The following is a 27,023-nucleotide window of genomic DNA, read 5'->3' as shown; positions in this document are numbered from 1 at the left end:
GTCTATAAATTTCTAATTCATGCTTATAACCAGGCCTACGAGCTCTTGTCCTGCATATTTATATAGCCTTCTCATTTCTGCATCAACACTGCACATATTTATAGCAAATTGGAGTCATTCTCCATAGTACCCTCAAGCACTTGAAGTAGACACTGCCATAACCCTAAGGGAGGGGGGACAGTAACGCAAAAACCTTATTGGGCTTGTAGTGCTGCTGAAGGATGCACACATACCATTTATGCTAAAATTCTCAGCAGACATTCCAAAGTTTGTACGAGTTCGACTTTGGCTGGCTAAACTGAATGATTCATACTGAAGGCAATTCTTTCAACACTTGGTCAAACTGAATGAAACTGGACAGCACAATTAGCTGTGTTCATCTACCATTTATACGACTGCTACCCCAAGCATTTTGCCTGTTACTTTGCCTTTCGTTTCTGTACTATCAAGTTCAAGTACACATGTACTTTATCACTGTACAAGTAAAATGGCTTCAAGGCTTTTGCTGGGCATTCAACAGTCACTATTTATTCCTATAAACCTTCCTGCATGTGAAGGCAAAAAAAACTTTATTAATTCATGCTGGAAGTATAAAAAGACAGTTATTTGCACAGAAAATATTTATTTTGAGCACCGAGGTTCTTGCTGATGTAGATATGGTGCTGGCTCCCTCCTTGCCCGAAGCATGTGCTTGCTGTACACAGCACCAGATGATGGCTTCCTAGGTCAAAAGATCAAATTGAAATAAGAGGCATTTTGTTTAGCTCCGGAAAGAGAAAGCAGGATTCAGACATTAACATGTATAAAAAATACTTGCCTAAAGAAAAATTAATACACAAGCAAATTCACTAAAGAGGTTCACTTTCAAGAGCAAAAGTATGGTTACGATGAAAATGACAAGGACGCTTCACTGCTCATTGAGGTTTCGGTTCAGTAGTTGTTGAGCCACGAGGGTTAGCATGCTACATCTTGCATATTATGTTTTGTAGAACAATATTGCACTTTGAACAATGTAGTGCCTATTTAAATGAACTGACAAGGAACGCTGAAACGCCAGGCTAGTTTGGTCTGCACAAGATATGATACAGACACTGTACTGCATTCATTTAGTGTTTTTGTCACTGATCTCATGCACAAAGGTCATTCACACCTATCCTACATGAAATGCAGTTACTTCTTTGAAGCTTCATCTAGTCCTTGAATCTGCTGCATGCTTATGTCTAAGGGAGTTTGTTTGGTTCCTGTTAATGTAGTACATCTAAGCAACTGCTATCAAATGACCATAGTGTTCCCTTGCATGTACAAAACATTTTTGGCCCTTTCAATGCACAATACTCATTACATTTGACACTTGGGGCTCGTGCAAGGCGCCATTTAGTATTATATGCTTGTCCACATCTGATAATACCTTCATAGCTGGGTCATTCCCATGCCAAATGCCTTGGTTATTACTGTGACCATCTCACACTTTTCCTTTAGAATCTTCTTGTCCACTTTTAAGGAAGCATCCCACGACACAATGTCTCCATCCTAGTGGTGCTATGGAGTTAACTTATGTGCTAGTTGTAGCAGATGATGTCAACTGAAGGCCACTGAAGATAAAACTCTCTGCGAGAATTCCTTTTGCACAAAAAATGCAAACAATACAGAATAGTCAAAATGTAGTTATCTGGCAAGACTGGCTGCATCCATCATCTTTGTTTGGTGCAATTCTGAGGTGGCTCCCTGTTACAAGACGCTTGGCGATTATTGCCATGTGACTGTTCGGGACTCTATAAAACACAAGAATTGCCTTACTCCGGCCTTTCTCTTTGTGCAGCGGCCAACATTATTATTCGTCCAATCGCACCGTGTACTGTTCGTGTGTCCATAGACTAAATTCTTCACCACATTGCTTTTGCGGTATTTCGTGAGTGACCCATGAACTCATCTTGGGGTGGGACTTCTTATCTTTGGCGTTCGCTTCTATCTCTTGTCGTCAGCACCTCACACAACTGGATGCCACTGGCAGTTCTCTTCCTAACCTCGAAGAACGCATTTGTCTCATCACCTCTTCCGATTGCGTTCTTTGGCCACCTAGAGAAGAAATTATAGGTGTCAACTCCTGTAACATTGTGGATGGCGGCGTATTCATTCTACCCTATGACCATACCCTATCTCGAGCAATTCTGATTACCCCTGGCCTTATTCGCTTCTCTGAGGGGTCTGCATTGCTTACTGCAATAAACCAAATCGAACCCCAACTGTTGCCTCGTGGGTCAACTGTCACTTGAGCTGTTGACACTCATGTCGTTGCAATTGTCACGAAGACAGCTCAGTGTGTTCTTGCGTCTATTACTGTGCGCTGAACAAGATCGTGCGCAAAGATGTTTACCCTGTGTCACGGATGGATGATGCACTAGATTCACTCCACGGTGCTGAATATATTTCTAGCCTTGACTTTAGACCAGGCTACTGGCAAATACCGACGTCCAAATCCGACAAAGCAAAAACGACATTTGCTACCCCTGATGGGCTCTACGAGTTCAGTGCGATGCCTTTTGGACTCTGCAATGTGCCTGCCACATTCGAACGCATGATCGATAAGTCTTGTGTGGCTTGAAATGGAAAACCTGTCTGTGCTATCTCGACGACATTGTGTTTTCAACCATGTTCTCACAACATTTGCAACATCTTGATGAAGTCCTTGCCTGTCTTGCAAATGCTGGTTTGCAGCTCAGCACACGCACACGTGCGCATGCACACACACACACGCACACACACACAAATGCAGTTTGGCCAGCAAGGCCATCAAAGTTCTGGGGCACATAGTCAGCAAAGAAGGTATTCAACCGGACCCCGAGAAGCTTACTGCCATCCTCGAATTTTGTGTCCACTGCGTCAAAAAGACATGCACAGTTTTCCTGGACTTGCTTCTTCCGACACTTCATATGCAACTTCGTTACGTTTACGTCCCCGCTCCATCAACTCCTCGCCAGTAATGCGCCCTTTGTTTCGTCCGACGAATGTGAACATGCTTTCCTGCTTTTGCAACATGCCCTGACGTCAGACCCAGTACTGTGCCACTTTGATCCGACCGTGCCCACCATCTTTCACACCGACGCTAGCAGTCAGTCTCGGTGCCATTCTACTGCAATGTGACAACACATTCCGCGAACGAGTAATTGCTTATGCTAGTCGTGCACTAACCAGTGCAGAAAATTACTACACCATAACCAAGCAGGAGTGCCTTGCTGTTGGGCAGTGCAAAAATTTCACCCATGTCTTCATGGCCGCCGTTTCACAGTCGTTACCGAACATAACACACTGTGCTGGCTTTCATCGCTAAAGAATTTATCAGGTCACCTGGGTTGCTGTGTGCTTCACCTACAGGAGTACGATTTCAATGTCACCTACAGGGCTGCAAAGAAGCATCAAGACACCAATGTTCTCTCTTGCTACCCTCTGCCGAATCATGACGATTCACCATAACCTCTCCATGATTGTGTACGTCCCGAGTCCTCTTCATCGGCTTTACCCATTGTAACCCTCGAATGGCTAAGACACGACAGCCCATCTGTCCTTGTGTCCCACTAACGCGTCGACCCATACTGCTGAACTATTCTCCAACGCATGGAAGATTCTTCGTCGCCTCCAAATGCCAGACTTCGTCGACAACTTAATCAATTCAAGCTGCACAATGGGGTTTTACATCGTAACATTTATCAGATCGATGGCAACAAATGGGTCCCGGTCATACCACGTTCTCTGCAATGTGAGGTGCTTGAAGCCTTTCACGATCATGAGACGACTGGTCACCTAGGCTACCACAAGACTTACAACAGAATATGAAGTCGCTGCTCCTGGCCTGGCCCATCTTCAGCCGTTGCGAAGTATGTTGCACCCTGCGTTCATTGTCAAAGCAAACCCAACAGCTCCTTCTGGCTCTTTACAACCTCTGCATTGTCCTGCTTCGCCTTTTGAAGTAGTTGGAATAGACTTGTACGGTCCTCTTCCCATGACCTTACATGGAAATGGTTGGATTGCAATGGCCATAGACCAACACGCTATGCGGAGACAGCATCTCTACCATCCGGGACTGCTGCTGAAATCGCCAATTTCTTTCTATACAACATTATCTTACACTGCAGCGCTCCGCGCGTTCTCCTCAGTGACCGCAGCAGTCTTCCTCTCTTGTATCCTTACGGAAGTTCTGTGCGCCTCTAACACAATTTGCAAGACGACTTCCAGTTACCATCCGCAGACCAAAAAGGTTGACGGAGTGTTTTCACCATACCCTCTCTGACATGATTGCGATGTACGTACATCCACCCTGGCCACACGAACGGGGATGCAATCCTGCCGTTCATGACATTCGCCTATAACATGGCTACGCAACGTACTACTGGCTTTTAACATTTTTGCTTCATCTATGGCTGTTCACCAAGTTTCATTCTTGATGTATCATTCCTTTCGACTCCTGTACCCCCATCAGTTCCTTTCTTGGAACAGTTTGTGTCTCGCCTCGCAGAGTGCAGACGCCTCGCCCCGCTTAACACCGGCGTCTCCCAGGACGCTCGCAAGTTTTGTTATGACTGGACCCACTGTGCTGTGACTTTTTCTCCTGGTGACGAAGTTCTTTGGACTCCTGTGTGCATTCCTGGCTTATGCAAAAAATTTCTCGTGTTTTATTCGACTTTCCACGGTCATTGAGCAGACATCACCTGTCAATTACCATGTCTCGCTTGTTAGAACGCCACCCGATTCCCGTTGCTGTGGCACAGAGATGGTGCATGTCTCCCGCTTAAAATCAAATACTTGACGCATTTTATAGTACTTACGCGCTGCCAGGCGGCCGCTTCCACAGCGAGAGAGAATTAGCATGGGCACAACACATGCCTGACTTTCAACTTCATCATCTGCACATCTTTTCCATCTGCATATATCATCACCAGCAGCACAGTTTAATCCTCGAGGTAGCAGTCCGAGCTTGGCTGGAATAAAGCAGTTCCTTACGATATATATATATATATATATATATATATATATATATATATATATATATATATATATATATATATATATATATATATATATATTTCTTGCACTTCAAGAAACTTCGCTTGACCTCGAAGACTTGAGCACTGAAGTGACGGCGCTAAGTATATACAAGACCTCATAGTAGGAGACAGTTCAATTTCACAGCCTGAGTCCCCTTGCTGGTGTAATCTTCCTCCGTGTAATTGTCGCATCCTTGGCTATCACTAACACTGCTTCGCCTTTCTGGAAAACTGCAGCCTCTCTTATTTTTCTGCTAGTCCGAGCATAAGTGCTGCCGCACATGACTGCTGTTGATTCTGATTTCGAGTGAATCTGGCTTGGCTTCATTACGGTTACTGAGTGAATTATAGAGAGAGAGAAATAGAAGAGAGGAAAGGCAGAGAGGTTAACCAGACACATGTCCGTTTTTCTACCCTGCACTGGGGAAAGGGGTATAGGGATGAAGAGAGAGAGTGTTCCACAGCTATCATGCACTAAGATTAAAAAAAAAAAAACAGTTCCGTTACTCGAAGAAAACCTAGTGCATATTGTTTCCAGTAAAGTGGAGTAGTAGCCAGTAATTCTTTCGTTACTGAGATTTAATTTGGTAATTACAATTATCTAACTCGAGAAGTACTCTCATAATTTTCAAAGTGTCAATGAGGCATTTGTTGGCATCCCAAAATGACATCTAACTGCAGTGTTTTCAGCCACATATTAACTGCGTACAATTTTACCGACTGGAAAATAACCTCACGAACTATGAAAAACACCATGTGAGTGAACTCTCACCCGCATCATAAAGGAGTGCCCTCAAATAAGCTGATTGAAAGTAACTGCATTGCCTATCGCGAACCCGAAGAGACAGCGCACCACCTTGATAATGGTACGGAAGGAGCCCCAACAGCAGGTTTTGCAGCTTCGCAGCTACTCCTTTCTCTCTACGTCACACTTATTATCTCTCTCTCTCAAGGCCGACTGATAAATGATAACAAAAGCACCTTGATAACGCAGCCAAAGTGCAGCTCTGACCACACACGAAATGTGAAGAGCAATGTAATAGGCACAGAATGTTTCAAAATCCAGACTTTGCTCGCACCGCATCGAAAGAGTGCGGGCGAAGTTATATTTCACACCAGAAACTTGCTTCGGACCAAAGCCAATATAAAGTGAGCGTCTTATTTTTCATGAAAGTGTATACGTGCTGCAAAAACAGGTTCGTGTCAACAAATAAAAGCGAAATAAACACACTGGAAAGCGACCAACTTGTAGAGAAAAGGCAAAACCAATGCGTTCACGAAATTAAATATACCGCTTCTATGAGCCGAACTGGCAATCAGAATGTCGGCACACACACACACACACACACAGACAAAAAAAAAAAAAAAAAAAAAAAAACTGTGTGCTCTTACTATCTATTAATTCATAAGCCCCGTTGAACACCAGCCTAGCGGACGTGTTCAAATAGGTCTCCTTCTGCAGCTACGCAGTACTGTCTATTTTATCACACCTTTAGTGGCTTTCTTGATGACCGATGCCGGAATTCTATGGCAGACATCCATTATCCTTACCTTGAACTAATCTGACATTCGTCTAATCTGACGTCCGGCACAATCTTTCACATAACCCCAAAGAAAGAAACTTAACGGAGAGAGGTCAGGTGACCTAGCCGGCCTATTTACAGGTTCGTGCCTTCCAATCTATTTGAAAAGTAGCACCCAACCAGTTTCGTGCTCGGCTGCTGCTGCATGCAGGTGGCCCATCTTGCTGATACAGCAGAAGTGGAAGATGTGACAACGGGACTTTGCTGAGAAACTCATCAACCACTCCTTCAAGGATATTGTTCACATAACGCTGTCCAGTCAGTGCGTGATTGAAGATGGTACTGATTATTGCACTGGCGTAAATTCCAAACCACACATTGAGCAACCACTGGTACTGGCGCCGATTGCGCTGTACTTAATGTAGATTGGAGTCCCTCCAATAGTCTGCGTGAATGACAATGAATGTATATATGATGGCACCTACACTGTTCTTTTGCGCAAACTCATCATGCCACAGGTTCTTAGTTTCAAGATGTAAAACTTACCAGACCCAGCTTGTCAGTTAACAATATACACTATAGAATTAACGTCTAAGGTTATCACTAAGAGGAGTGCTAAAACCATTAGGACATTAGGACCAGAATTCACAAGTGGCTGTAATATCAACTTGTAAGCGCTGAGAGGGTTCCTGAAGCACTGTTGAGCACATGAACATAACTTCCAGCCGGGATATACACGTGCGATGGGAGACAATGTCACACTCTTAAAAGTCACTCGTTACAAAGCAATACACAACACCCTTTCTCACAAAACCTTATAACACTAGTAAAATTTGTTGGCCACGTTTCCATTTATCCTACTTTGAAGCAAGCACATAAAGAGAACATCCCAGTCTTCATCCACGATTAAATCACCAGTATTAAATGGACCCACCATAAGGGTTATTTGGCAACAGCATGTGTATGTCCATGCTTGTATCGTTTATTGATTGTCCCGCTCTAGTAGAATGGACGACCACGCAGCCTGATCATGCACTTTGTAATGAAGCTTCTTTCTAGAAAATCACAAATACCGACCGCATACACAACCTTTGTCACATCTGCACAGAGCACTCGAGCGTTACGCTGCGGAGAAAGGTTACCAGAGAATGGCTGTTGACAGCGCAGCGATATTGCTATGTAAAGGCTCATATTACTATGTAAACGAACGCTATTTCCCGCGCGTGCAATGACGCCGCAAAGCACTCATTTAGCGACTTCATTCACTACCGCCCTTAGTCGGCGGACGGCAGACCTGAACCATGTGTCAGGAATGTGCGTTTACATTGCGAGATAAATGATGAATACTCTTTATTTTCGCTAAACAAGTGCGCGCACATGACGCACTTGGGTCATCTGCCATTTACACATTCTGCCGTGTAGCAGCACCGTAACCAGGTAATGTTACGTTTAAGTGATTGTGAAAAAGGCTCTTACCAGTACAATGTAGCACTGGCTGATCGGTGCGGCGGTCCGCGGGATGCGTCACAAGGAAAATAAGCTGCAGGTAAGGAACCTGGAAATGAAGTATCAGGCAGCCGAAAGCGTAGGTTTGCATAGTAGAGGCACATCGAATGGAAAAGTGAAGTACTTACGATAGCTTACGCTAGCACAAGCCCCCAAAAATAAACGATCCACATCTTTGTCCAGTTGTTTGAGCGTAGCTCACCCACAGAACACCTATACAAACTTAGAGAAGGGAAACTGTACCTTCCACAGTGCTACGGAAATAAGCGTAGCGGTGGCGTCGTGAACTAAAGTATGTGACCACGGGTGGCGCTGTACAACAGGAAACGGAAACGGGGTTTTGCACAGTATGGTCGCTTTACCTACTGGGTTCTGGCTGATGCGCATCGATCGTGCTCCCGCCAGTTAGGTTGCTGTGTGGCAAACGTAGCGCCTACATATGCATGTAGGCGCTACGTTTGCCACACAGCAACCAAACTGGCGGGAGCACGATCAAGGCGCAGCAGAATATATGTAGCGCTGAGTCATATCGAGTTAAGGCACACTCTGAACTGACTTTTAAGGGCACCCCGAGCGGTTTTTCGTTTATTACGCCGCCGTTACCCCGAGTTGTGCCGCCGCGCTCCAGCTGTTGCATTTCGTGTAGGGCTACTGACAGAGTGCGGTTTCCAGGTGGCACGATGGCCTCGACTGGAATAAACGCACACACCAAAGATTGAGTAAGCTTGAAAATATTTTATTTGCATTTTACAAGTACAACAAAAAGCACACGTCTACGGATCCACACAAACGCGGTTACATATAGTCAAGAACATAGTCAAGAAATGGCTCATTAATAAGGGTAGCACAGACGCACAAGAAAGAAGACCTAAGCTACAAAACGTACAGTCGGCTGCTAAACATAACTTCCCTGTCACCGCGTGTCACTTTTATACAGCATCTTTAGAGCACTACCAGGCCGGGTAATTTGGCGAAAAGAACGCAACAGCTTACGGCCGTCAGCTGCCTCTTCCTTACGGGTGTCATAATTATCCTAATCTCCGCATCAACGTCGTGCAAGTCCGCATACAGGTATCTGTATCTGAACAACATGTGCCAGCTTAATACATGTGTAGTGAAATTATGATAACCACTGCGTCTTATCAAACGTATTGGTTTTGCAAATGCGCATTACAGCTGACGGAACGACATACTGTAAGTGAAGCACAAGAGAACAAGGACAAAAGGAGGATGCAACACTTGAAGAAGTGAAGAATTAGTAGGCGTACAGCAAACAAGCGATGACGGAGAACACACAATGATGCATCGGGTGTTCTGTGACATCGGTTTGCGTACTTACGGTGTTATGGAGATCAACGGCATAAAAACGTACCTTCAAGCGTATTCCGTCAACCTCCGCCGCATTCATTATGATAATCAACGCCTAAACAAAATGAGGTACTATTTTTTGCCAAGAGTAGACCTCTTTACAGCAAGTCTGTGTAATGACTCGCAGACGAAACCAGCATGCTTTCGAAAATGTTTTACCGCCGTAGTATTCGAACGCCAACGGCCAGGAAACACATCGATACCAATAGGCTGTCGGCTGTCGGTGGTTAATCAAGTACAAAAACCTTGACGCTATGACTAAAAAGCAGCTTCAACAATCAAATTTAAAAAAAAAATCAACTGCCTATTTGCCTGAGGTAAAAAAACATCCTTATACACCTCGATTGTTCATGTCAATGGTTTGTGTAAATTAAAGAAATCAGCATGTTCAGCGCCCCTAGCAGAGAAAGCACCAATTAAAGTATTCGACCAAATTACAGTAGCTCCACTTGCGCGCTTACGCTGAAACGCGCCTCGATTGATTTTTCGCCCTCTGTGGCCATTTGTTGAACTTGAGAGTGTGTGGGGCCGGCTCACCTTTGAGCTTGCCATTCTGGCGCCAAAAACCAAAGACGGATCTGACATCACGGACGCGAAAAACAAAGAATAAATGCGACATCCCGGACGTGACGTTTGGGTGAACCTAACGCCTGCGTTCCGTCGACCGGGTGAACGCAGACACTTTCTTTATTACGCAATAAACCCAAGCACGAAGACGAAGCCTCTTACAACACCAGCCAACACGAGCCTCGCAGACACATATATTGTCATTCCCATGACGGCACGGTGCCCCCTTAAGAAATTCCCATAGACGGTGGCGCCAGATTACCCTCTAGGTGTTATAGTGAGAAACTCTATGCCGCCGAATGGACCAATGAGAACAGCGCAAGTTTATTCGGTTCTTACTTTTACCACGCACCAATCAGGAGCGGCTAACCCGTCGGCGGGCAGACAGAAGGCGCGCAAATTCGATGGCTGCGCGCCGCCATTACGGCGCTTCGTTCTGCTTTTGTGCTGAATTGTGGCTGCGTCCGTAGCGACTGGTGATCGGTGTTATCTCTGTCGGACTCGCGACCCACTTGTGTGTGCACGCCTGTCGTTGCTAACAAGCGGTGCTAACAAGCGAGCTTCTCGATGGACACCTGAAAGAGCTTGTGGGAGTCATGTACCGACGACATTTTGCCCAAAGGTGAGCTGCCGCTCTTTCTGCGTAAAAAAAAAAAAAAAAAAAAACTCCGTCGATGTTCATCGCTCGGCACCATAGCGCGGCTGATCTTCGTGCAGCGTCACACGTGCCTCGAGGTAGGTTTGTCTTCCGGCGATTACTCGAGCGGGCGCGCGCACGGCAGCTGTCGAGGAGGGCGCCTTGGAAACGCGCGAACGAGCGATGGCGCGCATGCGACGTCAGTTGTATCGATGGTGCCGCTTATGTTTGGTTGTCCATGAGATGGTATGAAGTCATGTGACATGTGATGATAAGCGGTTATAGGATTGCATTCACGGTAAAACGGGTGACTGCGTAAAAGCGAGACGACCAGAAGGAAACGGCCCTGTCCCTCAAAGTGCAACAACTGCCTCAAGTTGGCCTAGTAGTTTGCAGTGACATTTATCTGCAGCCAAAGTTGGATTACTCCGTTAGTAGCTCTTTGTCTGGCGGAAACGAGCTGCTCGGGAGTGCGCGTGTATGGTCTGGCACAAGCTCTTAGTCTTGCTTTGGTAAAGAGCCGCGTAGACCGAGTGCCTGTACTCCCCAGTTGTCCGTGCACGACTTGCTTAAGTGAAAATAGCCATGTGAAATTAGTATAGGTCGGCGGATTAAGAGGACTCGTATTTTTTTTTAATCTATTCACTTAAGTTCACCTGCAGTCGCGTCCACTCGCACTGATTCACACTCGGAGTGACTCTTGTGTCTTGCATGGTGCGACGACGGCCTCGTTGAATAACACTGGTGATTACCTGGTCGGGGTGACAACGTATCTTTGAGAGCCATTAATAGGAACCGATACAAGAAACACATGCTTTTCTACGGGGCATCGCAATGCCAGACCGATATCATCTCGACTTGCACGTGCAGTGTGATTGAACATAATTATTGAACATATTAGCGAGGGAATATGCTAGGCAACTCTAGCGTGCTAACGATGCAATCTGAATAGCAAAAGAAAAGAAAAATACACGTCAACAAACATGCCTGCTTGTGTTTCTCATCATGTGTGTGTGCTCGATTTGCGTTGTTTCCACTGCTTCTAACCATCTTGCATACCTGCCAGATTTTATTATTTTGTTGTAAAGTGCTCGACTTTTAGAGCTAGTGCATGGCTCTTGTATTGGCTTTTGTAAATGGTCTTGGGCCAAAAAGAAGAAAAGGGAATAGGACACAGACGCCAAAGTAAAATACATTGACAGGCATACTCTCGCAACTGATTTTTATTTTCCCCGACGCTTCACTTATATACCCTCAGGCATGGAAACAGGAACATACACAGGTGAGGTCACACAAGATAAAAACAAAACCTAATCATATCCTATCATGTACCAACTGGCCCAGCAGCAGACGTTACTAATGGCGTTTTTCACTGGTCGATCTGGAGCGGCCGCCGAAATCCTCGAGCGAGCGCTCGGGTTTCACAAATCCGAATCGGCCAGTGGAGCGCAAAAACGCTCCGCGGCGGATCACACAGGAAGTCTGCGTACACGTCGCACGAACCGGTTCCGAAAACCATGCCCGACTTCCATTCTGTACGTTTCCACGGCAACCAAACTCGCCGTCCCCCGTGTGTAATTTGACCGTGGTAGTTGCATAGTCCGTCATTTCCATGTCGCGCCCGCAAGGATTGTACATGGACAACGTGCATAGAAGGCTTCGTACCGCACCTGCTTCACTTCATAATCGCTGTCGTCCGAGCTCTCATCGCTAAACGCGAGCGCTGCAGCAGCACCGAACGCAGCCATCCTGCGAAGCAACACAAGGTGCATACCAATCAGGTACCGATTTCGCTTGAAGACGGAAGTGACGCGTGCTATTTCCGCCCGAATCCGCACCTCGGCGGCGGAGCAAGTGCGAGCGGTCCGGCGCGGAGTGAGTTGATCCGAAACGACCAGTGGAACGCGCGAACCTGCTCCAGATCGACCAGTGAAATTCGGATTCGTTGCCGCGGAGCAAGAAATCGTGCTCCGTATCGACCAGTGAAAAACGCCATAAACTATCTTGTATTGACATCGATAATGTTTAGTTTTTCATTTGCGCCTAGTTTAGGGAATAAAAAGAGTCACTGACCGATTTTTCAGAGCGTGTTTCTCTGGACCCATTAGTCATTCAGGCGCTTTCACAGAAGTGACACCAATTAGCTTACAGAACCAGTGTATGATGGAAGCCGGAATTTCGGTTTAATTAATTAATTTATTTATACAATACTGCGGACAAGAAGTCCAAGCAGGGTGAGCAAGATGCAAAAGATTATATACACAGAAGACCAAGATGAAACAAGTGTGTAACACGTTTTTCACACAAATTGGTGGTCATAAGGTAGACGATTAATAAAATTTTAAGCTTGATTACAATGACTATATTTAATACACGAAATAACAAGAATATTTACACAAATAGTATGCAGCTCACGAGCGCTGGGGGTATGCTTGAGTTAGTTTATTCCAGTCATCTGTTGTTTGTGGAAAGAAAGAGTACCGAAAAGTTTCAGTCCTTGCGAAGATTGGTGTTAGAGAATGAGGGTAGTGGTGTCGAGTAGGTCTGCTTATCAAGGGGGATACATATTTTGCGGTGTCTAAGGCCCCAGCCTATGATTAGTTTCAAAGAAACTCTAGCCGACTTTTCTTTCTTCGAATTTGTAATAGTTCAATGCTGTTATCGGTTAGTAATGCAGTGGGGGAGTCAGTAGCCTTAAATATACTGTAAATAAATCGTACTGCTTTTCTTCGAATTCTTTCTAAGTTCTTAATGTTAATTTTTGTGTGAGGGTCCCAAACGATGGAAGCATACTAAAGTATTGGCCTAATTAAGGAAAAGTAAGAGAGTAGCTTCACGCTAGGCAGAGCAGTCTTGAGTTTGTGGCGCAGAAGGTGGCACAGAAGGCATAGTTTGCAGAAAGCAGCAGGGCAAATGGTATTTATGTGCAAGTTCCATGATAAATCACTCGTAAATGTTAAGCCTAAACATTTATAGGAGGCTACTTTCAGTAAAGGTGCTGTGGCCAAATTGCAAGTGTAGTCTAAGGGGACTTCTTTGCACGTTATGGGGATATAGACACACTTAGTTGCATTAAGAAGCATTGCCCATTGCTCACACCATTTCAACATATTGTCTTAAAGTCTTATTGGTCAGTAATGCAGGTAACTTCTCTAAATAAAACACAATCATCAGCAAATAGACGAATTTGAACTGGGGTGTTAACCACATTGACAATGTGATTAATATATAGTAAAAAAAGTAGAGGGCCAAGTATGCTCCCCTGCGGAGAGAGAAACTTTATTGAGCCGAGCTCGACATCATCTTAGACGCCGTCGAAGGATGTGGTTCCCTCTTCACGGACATCTGGAGATCAGGACGAGCTGGTCTTCCAGGGCGGGGCTGGTTAGCAAAGTCTCCCATCGCTCAGTATGGGTGGATGAGGGATGGGGTAGGGTAGTGGGGCAGGTAAGAGGTGGGGGGATTGCTTTGACGAAATCCCACACTCCATTGACGTGTTGGAGCGTGCCTAACTGAGTCTTGCAGAAATTACATTCCTTCTCGTACGTTTCCGGGTACATCTTGTTTTGAATGTAAGGGTGTGGGAAGGATCCTGCCTGTCTGTATCTGCCTGTTGATCGCTTGCTGTTCTCTGCTAAGCGATTTGTGAGGATTGGGGTAAAGGTGCCTCTCCATCTTGTAATGGTTCGCAATGCCCCTATAACAAATTATGGACTGTGGCTCACCTTCCTCTACCCGGTGTTCCATCTCTCGGGCGAACTGGTGGGCAAGTCGTTGCCCTCCAGTCTAGAGTGAGCCAGTGTCCATATCAACTCAACTTTCCTTTCAGGTACGTCGCGTTTACTCTTGAGAATATCTAGTACCGCAAGAGACACCCACCCCTTTCTGTAGCTGTTATATGCCTTTTGTGAGTCGGTGACAATTCTTCCCACCTTGGGCTGTGCGAGTGCTAGCACAGTTGCGGAATGCCAGAAGTTACCGGAAGGCAACCAGAGTGTTGATCTCCCACTTGAACATATTGGTTGCGGTTATTCAGATAGGCTGAAATCCAGGAAATGAGTAATTCTGGTATGCCAATCATCCGAAGCTTAGTAATTGGTTTATCGTGTGGAACTGTCGAATGCCTTGCTGTAATCTAGGAATATTACATCAATTTGACTGTTCGTGTCTAGACAAGCTGCAAAGGTGTGAACTATAGTAACCAATTGTGTTGTAGTAGAAAATCCTTTTCAAAATCCATGTTGATGATTTGATAAAACTGAGTTTTCTTCTAAGAATTCGTGTAATTTGTGAGCTATTATGTGTTCGATAAGTTTACAACATGAAGATGTTAAGAGATCGGGCGATAATTTTGTAGTGATAGACAGTCGCCTTTCTTGAATATAGGCACAACTCGTTCTGACTTCCAGTCATCTGGCAATTCCACTGATAACAGAGAGACACAAAAAATAATGACTAAGTATTTAGCAACAGACTCGGCAAAGCGACGAAGGAATATGTTGGGTATATTGTCGGGACCACAAGAAGTTTTAGCCTTAGAGTCAAGCAACATAGCAATGACGCCAGCATAAGAAATGAAGTTTACATTTACAGCATGGTCCATGTTTCTGGTAGGTAGAGAATCGCTAGGGGCAGAAAATACACTGGAAATAGTCATTAAAATGTTGAGCAATGGTGGTTTGATCAGATACCATTGAACCATCGACAAAAACCTGTGATGTGGGTTTCCTTTTTTTTGATGATATAGTTCTAAAACTTCTTTCAATCATTTTTTAAAAAGTTTAGGAGTGACGTATTGAAGTAGTATTCTTTTGAAATAAGCACCGCATGTGTAAGGTTATCTAGAGTGTCGGATATAAGTTTGGGATCAGCATGCTTTTTCTTTAATCTTTTCGCTTTATGCTTGAGGTGAATGATGCTTCTTGTCATCCATAGTGTATGTTTATGCACCTTACATTTAAACGGTATAACGTTTTCAATGCAGTAGAAGCATATGCGTTTAAATTGGTCCCACAAACTGCAAGCATCAGTGTCAACAAAATCTATCAGACAAGTTTCCAGGTGGTCGATAATGCATGCATCACGGGCACTTGTATAGTCTTTCACATAATGAAAGGACAGGTTCATAGCTTGCGAAAGTTCATAGTTTGAATGGAAGCAACATAGTGCAGTAAGGACGAGCGGCCAGTCGAGATAGGACAAGCACTAACTTTCAACAAAGATTTTGTTGCGAATTCTAGGCATATATATACACCCATCCAAATTGGCAGAGAAGACAAAGGTACCGTGCCAACGTGCAGACTTTGTCGAGAATCCAAGCTCTTTCTTTAATAAAGCCACTGACGGCCAACTGACGCAATCATCTTCTGCCCATGCAATCTTGGTAGCTTTTACAATTTCTCTAGTTGAGCTGTCGCAATGGATATAGTCTGATCAAAAAGAAGACAGCCAGGTGGCTGCTTGGAACATTTTTTACTATGGGCAGCCCGTTGGCCGTCTGTAGCAATATTACTGACTTTTTGTTGTGCTCTTGCAGGCACACATTCAATCAGCTACTGGTCTGATCAAAGTAGTGTCTTCCATAAAGAGAGTGGAATTCTGTAAACAATTCCCTTTTTGCAGGTGATGTAGGCATCTTTTTACTTGCTAGTACAATCTGGGTTGCGCATTCTCGTAGGGCAGCTCAACTTGCACTAGCTCAAGTACTTATGTGGTGCTGTGAACACCACTTTGGCGCCGCAACGTTGCCCTACCTTTTTCAGATTGTGAAAACTTTATGCAGTAAGGGGAGCCACTGCTACCTTAGCTTTGTATCTTTCTTATTTTTTTTTTCTGTTCTCTGTTCGTGGCTCACACGCGATCTTACCTTTGTATCTTTCTTTTTTTTTCTGTTCTCTGTTCGTGGTTCACACGTGATGCAGGCCTTTAGCAACTGAGACTATAACGTGCCTTGGGTACCCCGCCATCTCCAAGCCTGCCACTTGCCTTTGAAAAGCCTTTACCTAATGTGAAGGCTTTTTTAAATAAACTTATTGCCATTTGCTCTCTTTGTATAGTACCCCCACATTATCAGCTCCACAGACAAGAATTTCAGGCCTGAATTGAACTGCCTGAACTTTGTATAGTTCTTGGAGCACTCTTGCTGCGATGTGAGGGGCCAATTAATTGAAACTGTTCTTTTTTTCCACTGGGATGTGTCTGTTAAGAACGAACTTTTAATTAATTGAAGATTTTCTTTTTTCCACTGGGACATGTCTGTTAAGAATGAACTTTTCACAGTACTGCTCACAACACATACTCTCCATAGATTTGACCATAGTGACACCTGTACTCATTTATCTTTTATTTATTTCATTACCCTCAGGGCCCAAGGGCATTACAGAGGGGAGTGGGTACATTCAATAAATTGGAAAACGCAAAATAACAGCGGTAAATTTGTATAAAACTAAAGAGAAAAAAGAAAAGGTTACATCAATACAATAAAGGAAATTAACAATAAATAGCGCACTGTACGTGGAGAAAAAAAAAAGAAAAAAAAAACAACCTCTGAGCGAACAAAGCATAAAGAGATCTTAACACAGAAAGAAAAAGGAAAAGACACTCAAACCAGTAATATATGCCTACAAAACAAAGATTGGCGGGACAAAGAAAAAGAGAAAGGCTAAGCAAAAATAAAAAGGATGACAATGCTATAATCTTTTGTGTTTATGACAACAGCAGGTTAGTTAAAGCAGCTTTGAACTTTTGATTATTAGATATTTTGATGACAGATGGAGGAAGGCGATTCCAACTTATGTACTGGCGATGAATGAATTGAAAAAAAAAATGATTTGTGTGGCATGAAGGAATACCAACCTTATGACGATGGTCGATGCGAGCTGAAACGTAACAAGGGAGGGCTATCAATTTATTCTTAAAAATGGGGTTGTCATAATATATTTTACGGAACAGGCAAATGCCTAATGTTTTTCTTTGTTGTGATATAAATGGTAATGATAAGCCTGCTTTCGTAGTAGTGACACTGAAGCTTCAGTAATAATTACAAAGAATGAAGCGAGCTGCCCAGTTCTGGATAGATTCAAGTTGATAAATGAGCATCTCTTCACAGAGCTCCCGAAATATGCAGCATATTGAAGTTTAGTACAAACTAACGATCTATAGAGTAGCTTTACAGAACTAGAAGAAAGATAGTTCAGCACAATGCGTTGGCGGGCTAGTTGGTGCGAATCCATCCACCTTGTCCTGTCGTCTTTCTTGTGTCTGTCGTTTTGCGCTAAACAAAGTATTCATAGAAGAAAGATAAAAATTGTGACGTATGTAGCCCAGCACGCAATTAGCATTGTTGGTTATATGGTCTACATGCATCTTCCAACAAAAATTAGAAGAAATAAACAGGCCTAATAATTGTAACAAGACACAGATTTGAGGTTACTATTATCAATATGGTATGTTAGGGCAGTGTAGTGTTACAATGAGAAACACGCATGTACTTATATTTGTTAATGTTTAGTTCCATGTTCCACGTGTTAGTCCAGTCGAGAGCATGGTTGATATCAGCCTGAAGACCTATATTGGAGTTACTGTGAATTTCACAGTATATGACAGTCTTCTGCAAAAAGGTTAATTGATGAGCATAACCTATCAGGTAAACCGTCAATATAACTGAGAAAAAGCAAAGGTCCCAGCACAGAGCCTTGTGGCACACCTGATTCAACTGTAGAAGTAGTAGTTAGCTGTGACAAATTGTGAATGATCGCTGAGAAAAGAGTGCAGCCATTGAAGAACGTTAGGGTCAAGGTTAAGTTTACTTCATTTTAAAAGAAGCAGTTGATGAGAAACCTTGTGGAACACTTTAGAAAAATCTAGGAATATACAGTCAATAATGGAATCCCTGTCGAGCATGGGATTTAGATCATGTGTAAACGTAAATGTCCAGTTTCACAGGAAAATGACTTGCGAAATTCATGCTGTTCTGTAAAAAAGGCGTTTGACTGTAGGAATGATGCAGGGTGGGAGTAAATGACATGTTCCATAATTTTACAGGGAATGCGCATAAGTGAAATGGGCCGATAATCTTATGGTGAATGGCTATCCCCAGACTTGTTTAAGGGAATCACCTTCCAGTCTTTAGTAATGCAGGCTGTCTGAAGAGATTGCTGGAATAGGCTAAAAAATTGTACACTTTAGTACTGATTAAAAACTTGGAATTTATATTATCAATGCCACATGACGAAGAAACTTTTAACTCATCTATTATTATTTCTATGCCAGCATTATCAAAGACAATATGGTCCATCGGTAAAAAGTCAGTACTGGGATAGGTAGAGGTTACACAACACACATTTTTGGAAAAAGCAGAAACAGAGTTAAGAACATTGCGCATTGATCAAGTTGGATTAGTTGATTGCTTGAGTCTTTAAGTGTGATAGCTGAGCGGTCCTTTTTATTACTAGGCTCTAACATTGCCTATAGTTAGTAATTAGAAGGGATGATAATGTAGTATTGTAGAATGAATCCTTCGCATGCTTGAGAGCCTTTTTTTGTATTCAGTAGCCATGGCCTGATATGTAGTCCAACATTCTTGAGTGCCAGTTGGTTTTGCAGAGTGGAAAATGTGTGTTTTCTTATTACGGAGCCTTTTTAACAATTGAGTGAACCATGGAGATTGCCAGTTTGACGCAATGACTATGGGAAACATATTTTTCAATGGGCGATGGAACTTTTTCTTTGAAAAAATTCCGCGTCACTAGGCGGCTCCGCGTCAGTAGGGAGCAAATCGGAAGGTGACAAATCCTAGGCCTCCCGGCACCCACTTGCCGGCATTCCCCAGCGCAGTCTGCGTGGGCACTGTCGGCGCCATTAGACACTTGACGCGATGTTTCCGTACGCCGCGTTGGTTCACCGAAACCTCGTCACAGCGCACAAAGCAAACACCACCGTGCCGACACCAGTCGCACAAACGAAAAACGTGGCCTACTCGCAGCGTCGTGCGCGAAGAAACAAATCAGCTGCTGGATTGTCTTGACATGGCTTACTAAGCTGAAAACGGAACTGCTGTAGAACCACTCTATCGAACCAGGCAGAAACGATGATGAGCGGGGATTTGCAGTAGCGCCCCTTCATGGGGCGAATGGGGAGATGGCGGTGCCGCGAAGCTGACTGAATAATCGGGCATGTCCGAATTTTCGGAGTCCGGAAAATCGGTCGGCGACTGTAAAAGGTTTCGTGAATGGCAGTTTTGAAGCTGTTGATGTCTGTGATGGCGGCAATGTAAGCGGGAAGGTGGTTCCATTCTTTGCTAGTCTTTGGGATGAAAGATTCGCTGTAGGAATTAGTCCGTCAAGGTGGCACACCAACTTTATAGTTATGATCTGAACGCAATGACATGTAGACAGGAGAGGAAAAAAGAATGTCTTTTAAAGACGGATTATAATGATAGATTTTGTGGAACAATGAAATGCGAGAGCATTTATGGCACAAAGTTCAGGTAAGGCAAGTATTGCTTTTATTGATGATACGCTGGCATGCCGAGTAATTTGATAGAATGAAATGTGCTGCGTGATTCTGGGTGGATTCAATAATTTCTGAAAGTGTGGTGTTTTTTGGGGTCCCAGACAGCGCACGCATAATCTGATTTAGGGCAAGAGTTTTATATAGATGCAGTTTTACAGACGATGGTGCTCAGGAAAAATTTTATCGCAAGTACCCCAGCATGCGGTTTGTGTTGTTAGCAACATAGTTAACATGAATGTGCCAAGAAAGATCAGAACTGATGTGGATGCCGAGGTACTTGTATGATGTCACAGGATCTAGTCGGATGCCGCCAAGAAAATACTCGCTGCTTGTAGTGTGGCCCAGTCGAGTTATTCGCATGCTTTTACACTTCTTGATGTTGAACCGCATCATCCATTTATTGCACCATGAGGACATGAGGTTAAGATCTTCTTGAAGTTCATGTTGATCAAAGGGTTGGGTGAGTTTTTTTATAGAAAATGCAATCATCGGCGCAAAAAGTTTTATTGATGAAAACGTGATGCAGTCAGGGAGGTCATTAATGTAAATGAGAAATAGTAAGGGTCCCAACACTAATCTTTGTGAGACGCCGGATGAGACAGGCGAAAAAGTAGATGAACAGTTGTTAGCAGTCACAAATTGGGTGCGGTAAGAAAGAAAATCTTTAATTCAGCAGAATACCTTGGTGTCTAAGTTAAGTTTGCTTAATTTAATAAAAAGTAAGTCATGCGCCACCCCATCAAAAGCTTTAGCGAAATCCAAGAATATGCAATCAGTGTAAAAGCTGATGTCGTTGGCTGAAGCTGATGCCCTAAACAAGAGTCGGGCATGTGCTGCCGCCACCAGCAAGTGAGGGCCGACACTTGCAAGAAGACTTGGTCAGCTACAAGATATTTTTCAAGTGTCACCCAAATACGTAACACAGTGGTTTATCGATAAATTTCCTAGCCATCAATGCAAGGCGGCAACTACATGGTTCACGGTGCAGTCCGCAGATGAAGCCCTGGCCGCTTTCTGTTTTGAAGTGTAGTTACAGTCGGCACCGCACAGACGTAGAGCTCCAACACGGTGCGAGTGATGATGATAATGAACCTCTGTCATGGATTGCACCCACTAAGGGGCCAAGAATCGGGCGGCGGAGGTAGCTAACAGGAATTCTTGTTTGCTGCAGTGCCATGAGCCTTCTTTTTCTTTTCGGGTACTTGCAAGCAATAGCAAAAGAAAAAGTGAAGTGTGTAATCACTCCCTCCATTGTGCTTATCAAAGCTGAGGTCGAGTTTGCCAGGGCAAACCGGTGCAAGTGAACAATGTTTTTGCGGCCCAAAGCACCATCACATGTCGCCTTGTCATATCTTTCTATATTCCCTCCCCCCCTGCCACATCTGCTTGTATATAAGCGTGTTCTTTAACAGTATTAAAGGGACACTAAAGGTTAATAATAAGTCAATGTGGACTGTTGAAATACCATCCCAGAAACCTCGAAACACTTGTTTCATGCGAAGAAGAAACTTATTTTAAGAGAAAACACGTTCTGAAGCACCGCGTACCTCTAGCGCAGTTCAAGTCGCCCGCCCTCAGATTGAGGAGTGGTGACGTCATGGTTTCATAGTGACATTGCGCTGTTGGTGAGTAAAACGGCGCCCGCAGACAGGGCTACCGCTTTTCTGCGCAAAACGCAAACGCGCGGCCAGAAACAGCCAAGAAAGAGCCAACAGCAGCGCGAAAGCGGAACTATGGTGGCTAGCAGAAGGGAAAGCGCGCGACGATAAGCTGGTGCTTTATTTTATGACGCCAACTTCGACGCTCGTTGCAATGTATGACCCTGATAATGACACATTGGCTCATGATGCTGGGCTCGACTTCAGCGATTTAAGCACTGATGAACGTGATGTGCTGCTGAGGGCTCGCGCTATCAGCGTCATTGCGTACTACTGCTACGGCAACTGTATGTCATGGCTGCACATATTCACACATTTGTAGCTTTTCCTTCGTGAAAACCAAATGCCACACTCACCGCCGCGTCTTCGACCTGCAGTTGTTCTTGTGCTTCGGAGAATGCAGGCAAGACCGACGGAACAGCGCTACGGGAAAGCATTGCTTTGAAGGGCGCTCCACACGACTTCAGTAAGTCGGCTTTGAACTCGTAATCCTCTGGAAGAAAGTGTGGCGAGCACACTATGCAATTTTTCAGCTCTTTGCCAATGCGCTGTGGCAGAGGTACTGCATTTAACCACTTCGAACGAAGAGGTTCACTCATTGGCACACAGTGATAAGCAACGTTGGATTCACCACTGCAACTGCCCTTGGCCAAGTTCCGCGGACCGTTCGCGCATTCCACAACATCACATGGACGCGGCATTCTCGCTGCTTGTTCCAAATGCAAGTTTTGCGAGCTAGCAGAACCAGCACAGCAGGACACGATAACGAAGCACGGGCGGTGCCCGTGCTTCGTTATCGTTAAGCATGGGCGGAGTCGAGTGCGCAGTCGAGCAAAAACGAAACCTTTCGGCCACCCTTAATACTCAAGGGTAACGTCAAAATGTAATTTTGCTTAGAACTGAATAGAAGTAGACAAGTAGCATTTTCTTCCGTCTTATAATCTGATGAAATTATCTTTTTAATATGAGTAGTTGAGTACTAGTGACATAAATTATGATGAGGAGTGCCTTCGTCATCGGGCTAGTACCGGAATGTCGCTGGTGGGTCTAAAATCGTGTCATGCATTTACCTCAATTTCTCGGTTACTAAACCTCTGTTCACGATTATATTGATGCCTTAGACGTTCTTAGAGCATTGCTTTATCACTTTAACTTGACTTCATAGTAACCTTCAGTGTCCCTAAACAGTTGGTAGTTTGCACCATGAACGTCCACGTCTCGTTCCTTATGTTCGTCAGTGTAACACTAACCACAATATAATCAACTAGCCCCATTCCTTGCTTTACTAAAGGTATATAAAGAGCTGGCAGAAACGCGGCAACCTTAGTGGGCGTATGAACAACACTGCGAGCGGCTTACTAATCCGCTCTGCTTTTGCGTCCAGGTAACGGCATGGGTTCGCTTAAAGGGAAGCTGAAGAGTTTTCCAGCAAAAATAAGTGAAGTGCTGTACGTATGGTTTTCAAGCCTCCGAATTCAAATATTGCATCGAAATTGAGCGAAAGAAAGTGCAAACGAATTTTATTTCGATGAAAAGTGCAGCAGCAAACTCGGGGCAGCTCGCGCGCCTCATTTCCGCCTGTGATTGGTCGGGTGCCTCGCGACGTCAACAATGGTGTTCGTCCGGACCGACTGCTGCCACTACACATGAAGCACAATGCAAGGTGGCTTGGCGCTGTTGTTTTCCCGATACGGTAATGGTAAATTTCGAGAGCTTGCGTTTTTCTGAGGAGTTCAGCATTGCTCCCTATAGATGTACGAGCCGATTGCGAGGAGCCGGCCTCTCCAAGAAGCAAAAGATGCTGGTAGCAAGCAGTGCTTTCGACGGGAACGAAAGCGAAGTGTTAGCATCTCCTCGTGTTAGAAATGTTCTTTGGCAGGTATATTTTTTTTTTTGCAAAGCTACTTTCAGCGATCCAGTGAGATTGTTTCCGGGCAAACAAATGTACTGTTATGTTCCTGCATGTCTCCTCGTGGATGCGATCGTCGGCATTTGTGCACTGCCCCAAAGCTGTCGGCAATCTACACAGAAGGTTTACATGCGGGAAAAGCTTTCCGGCTCTTGTAGCATGTGTGGTGACCTTCATCAGCGCACCACCCACACACTACTCGTAACCGGAGCCATAAAAGCGGCGAATTCTGTCGGCTATGTGATACGGCCGTTTTATCTCTGTGTGCGAGAGAAGGGGGAGCGCAGCGTCCTGGCGTGCGCCAGCTTTCAAACACATGCAAACTTTACACTTGCACTGCGCTATGGTAGCTGCATGGAGGCTGTTTCACAACACACGTGCCAATAGAAAATTAAGGGCGGTTTGCGACGAAACCTGCATCAAGGGTGGGAGATAAACATGCACCTTCCGTTCAGCGTGCTTACACGAAGGAGCTAGTAGTGAATCAAAATCAAGGTTTGGATGAGTTCGTGGATTCGTAAGGTTTTCTAAGCCCAGTTACCATCCGTCCGCCCGCACTCGTCCCGTCTTTGTGTGTTCGTTGGCCCGACCTTTTTGCGCTGCATTTAGAAAGCCTGCTAGCAGCAAGTCGTACTCTCACTCATTCACGCCTTATTGATAAACTCTGGTAGTAATCGTCGTCACGAAAGTGGTTAGAGCACAGCACTGTTGTTCTTGAGCGCTTGAAATTCTTTCGTTTCACAGCAGCCTCCCACTTAGTTGAAAGCTTCTTCTCTTGCGGAAAGTAATGGAACATTGTCACGGCCGCTGGTGTTCGTGCAACCGTAGGCTGCATAGAACGCCGGCATGATCGACCCACCACTTCAATTGATGCTGCGCACGTCAACTACCACTATACATACACACAAAGGAATGCAGGGTCGAGCGAAGCAGATTATGACGGCACGGTCGCGGAGACTGCGAAGGAACGGAACACCAGTGCTGACATCACTACACCGCGGTTTCCAGTCTCCGCTCGCATCGTCAGCATTAGCAGCAGCGTCTGACGCTTAACAAGGGGCAGAGCAGCCGTGCAATTTTAACCGACGATTATGTCACTCCTAAGTGAAAAATCCCCCCCAAACTTTTACCTACATGGTTTATAAGGTTTCCGCATCCATATATGAGCGTCTTATTGAATTCGACAGACTCTTCAGCTTCCCTTTAAGCGGCATACCAGTATCTTCCTCTACCAATGATACCAGCAAGTTGCCCTGCCAATCCAACGATGCAAGAGGATACTCTTGGCCGTGCAACAGACACATTTTCACGGTCATCCCTTTACCACACAAAGGATCCATGTCAACGACAGCATCTTCTGCTGCCTATATGAAGAGCTGGCAGAAACGCGGCGCCCTTGGTGGGCGTGTGAACAGCACTGCGACGTGGCTTACTAATCCACTCTGCTTCTTCGTCCAGGTTAGTCCTGTTACATCTACGTACGCTAAGAAATCGAATAATGTTTTTTGCTGTTCTTACTCCCTGGAGTTTTGCTTTACGTGTTCCTTAAGTACTTTGACTTTGTAAATCAACTTCTTACGCTGTCCGGGGACGCTGAGCTCAACCCTGGGCCTAGCACGAGAAACCAAACCCTAGTGCAGAGCTCTGTGCTTGATTCTCAGTCAAAACAATTTGATGAGATGTTAGTGAGGTTACAAGCAGGAAAACACAAACAAAAAAAATGAAAGAAGACCAGATGGATTTAATCAAATCTGTTGATGGCCTTAGAAAAACACAGGAAAATATTTAGGCAAATCTAACAGCTATAGAGAAAAGATTAACGGAGGTTAAACACAAAACGGTTGCGCTTGAGGAATTTTAGGAGGAAGTACAGTACCTTCGCCGTACTATTAATCAAATTAAGGGTGAAAACATTGAACTGCACTCTAAGCAAGCTCAGCTTGAAGACATGCAGCGGCGAGACAACCTTCTATTCTACGGCCTATCAGACACCCAGTCGGAGGAAAAGCTGGTCAATGTGCTTTCATCCTGCTTGAAAACATCACCCTCTGAAATATTGATAGAGAGCACAAAGGCTCAGCAGGTATATTTCAAATAAGTGCAGAGAAGTTATTGCCAAATTCTGTTCTTTCAAGCTCAAGCAGCAAATATTACCGTTAGTGATGGCTACTCGCCCGCTACTCGTCTTGGCAGGAAGAAACTGGTTGAATTTGGCAAAACGCAACCTTTAACTTTCAAGCTTCGCTTAGACAAACTGTACATAAATAAAAAGTGCTACACCTACAATCCCTCTGATGATTGTGTGAATGAAATTTCTAATGCATTCATGCCATTGGCAGAATCTTGTCATGCTTCTGTGCCACCCACCACCAAATAGCACTACGCGAGGGGAAGTGGATCAATGTTACCGGTCAGTAACCAACTTTTACTTTTATTCACAAATATCCGAGGTATACTACCAAAATGTGACAATCTTTGCTCTGCTATCGATGCTTCTGACGCTGACATGATCTGTCTTACTGAAATCTGGTTATCTGCGAAGATTGATAGTAGCAAATTGATCGATTGTAAGAAACACTAACATTTACCATTGTGACAGGGGTGCTAGGTGTGGCAGAGGCGTGCTTATAGCCGCCCCTGATGTTTTATCTTTTGCTATCCATCTTACCAAGGATTTAGAAATTGTCTTAGTTCAAGTACAAACATGCTCCAAGAAATTGATATTGGGCGTTTATCGTCCGCCATCCTGTTTCTAATCATGAAGGTCGTCAGCCTTTGCTGACGACCTTCATGATGTAATGATGATGCTGATGTCACCTTCATGATGATGTGAAGGTGACAGATATTTTAATTTGTGGATGATTCACTGGAAAATTCACTATAGGCAGCTGAAAGCCGCCTATAGTGAATCTCTCTGCTTTTTCGGACACCTGTTTATTCGGACATTTCCGCAGTCCCCGTGTGGTCCGAATAAACGGTAGGCGACTGTAACTTGTTTTTCTTTACTTGTTATAAATGTATTTTTTCTCTTTTACTGTGCAAATATCTTTATTCACCACTCCTTCCTGTAGTGCCCTCGGGCCTCGGAAGTATGCTAAATAAATAAATAAGGCGCGGTTGGGATTGGGGGCTCAATCCCATTGCTCGTGATCCGTTGCCAAGATTGGAGTCCGGCATGAATTCGAAGGTAGCTGGCCCATGCCGTCGTCCAACTTATCCACGCTGAGGACGTTGATGAAGGGAAGGACTGCTTCTCATCGAGAACAAGGAATATGGGTTTATTTACAGTATTTACATGCAATT

The 27,023-nt window shown here is 44.5% G+C and overlaps 1 protein-coding gene and 1 long non-coding RNA gene across 3 annotated transcripts in view; one reads left to right on the top strand and one right to left on the bottom strand.

Moving 5' to 3' along the window:
- Positions 1–590: 590 nt before the first annotated feature.
- Positions 591–8,313, bottom strand: LOC142560963 (uncharacterized). Of its 2 annotated transcripts, none has more exons than XR_012823499.1 (4): positions 8,197–8,313; positions 8,039–8,117; positions 4,821–4,973; positions 591–721 (listed from the first exon to the last, which is right to left on the bottom strand). It is a non-coding gene; the product is annotated as an uncharacterized LOC142560963 (long non-coding RNA). The 2 variants fall into 2 exon arrangements; XR_012823500.1 differs by having other exon boundaries at positions 8,039–8,102.
- A 1,890-nt stretch (positions 8,314–10,203) lies between these two features.
- LOC142560961 (myb-related protein B-like) overlaps positions 10,204–27,023 on the top strand; it is a 315,010-nt gene continuing 298,190 nt past the window's right edge. The window contains exon 1 of the mRNA XM_075673395.1: positions 10,204–10,625. Coding sequence (XP_075529510.1) covers positions 10,600–10,625 — 26 coding nt within the window. The 5' untranslated portion in view covers positions 10,204–10,599. The remainder of the gene's footprint in view (positions 10,626–27,023) is intronic.

Source organism: Dermacentor variabilis, chromosome 10 (genome assembly GCF_050947875.1).
Source record: "Dermacentor variabilis isolate Ectoservices chromosome 10, ASM5094787v1, whole genome shotgun sequence".
In the NCBI taxonomy this organism is placed as follows: domain Eukaryota; kingdom Metazoa; phylum Arthropoda; class Arachnida; order Ixodida; family Ixodidae; genus Dermacentor; species Dermacentor variabilis.
The sequence above is the reverse complement of the archived record's forward strand: the minus strand, read 5'-3'. Positions and strand labels throughout refer to the sequence as shown.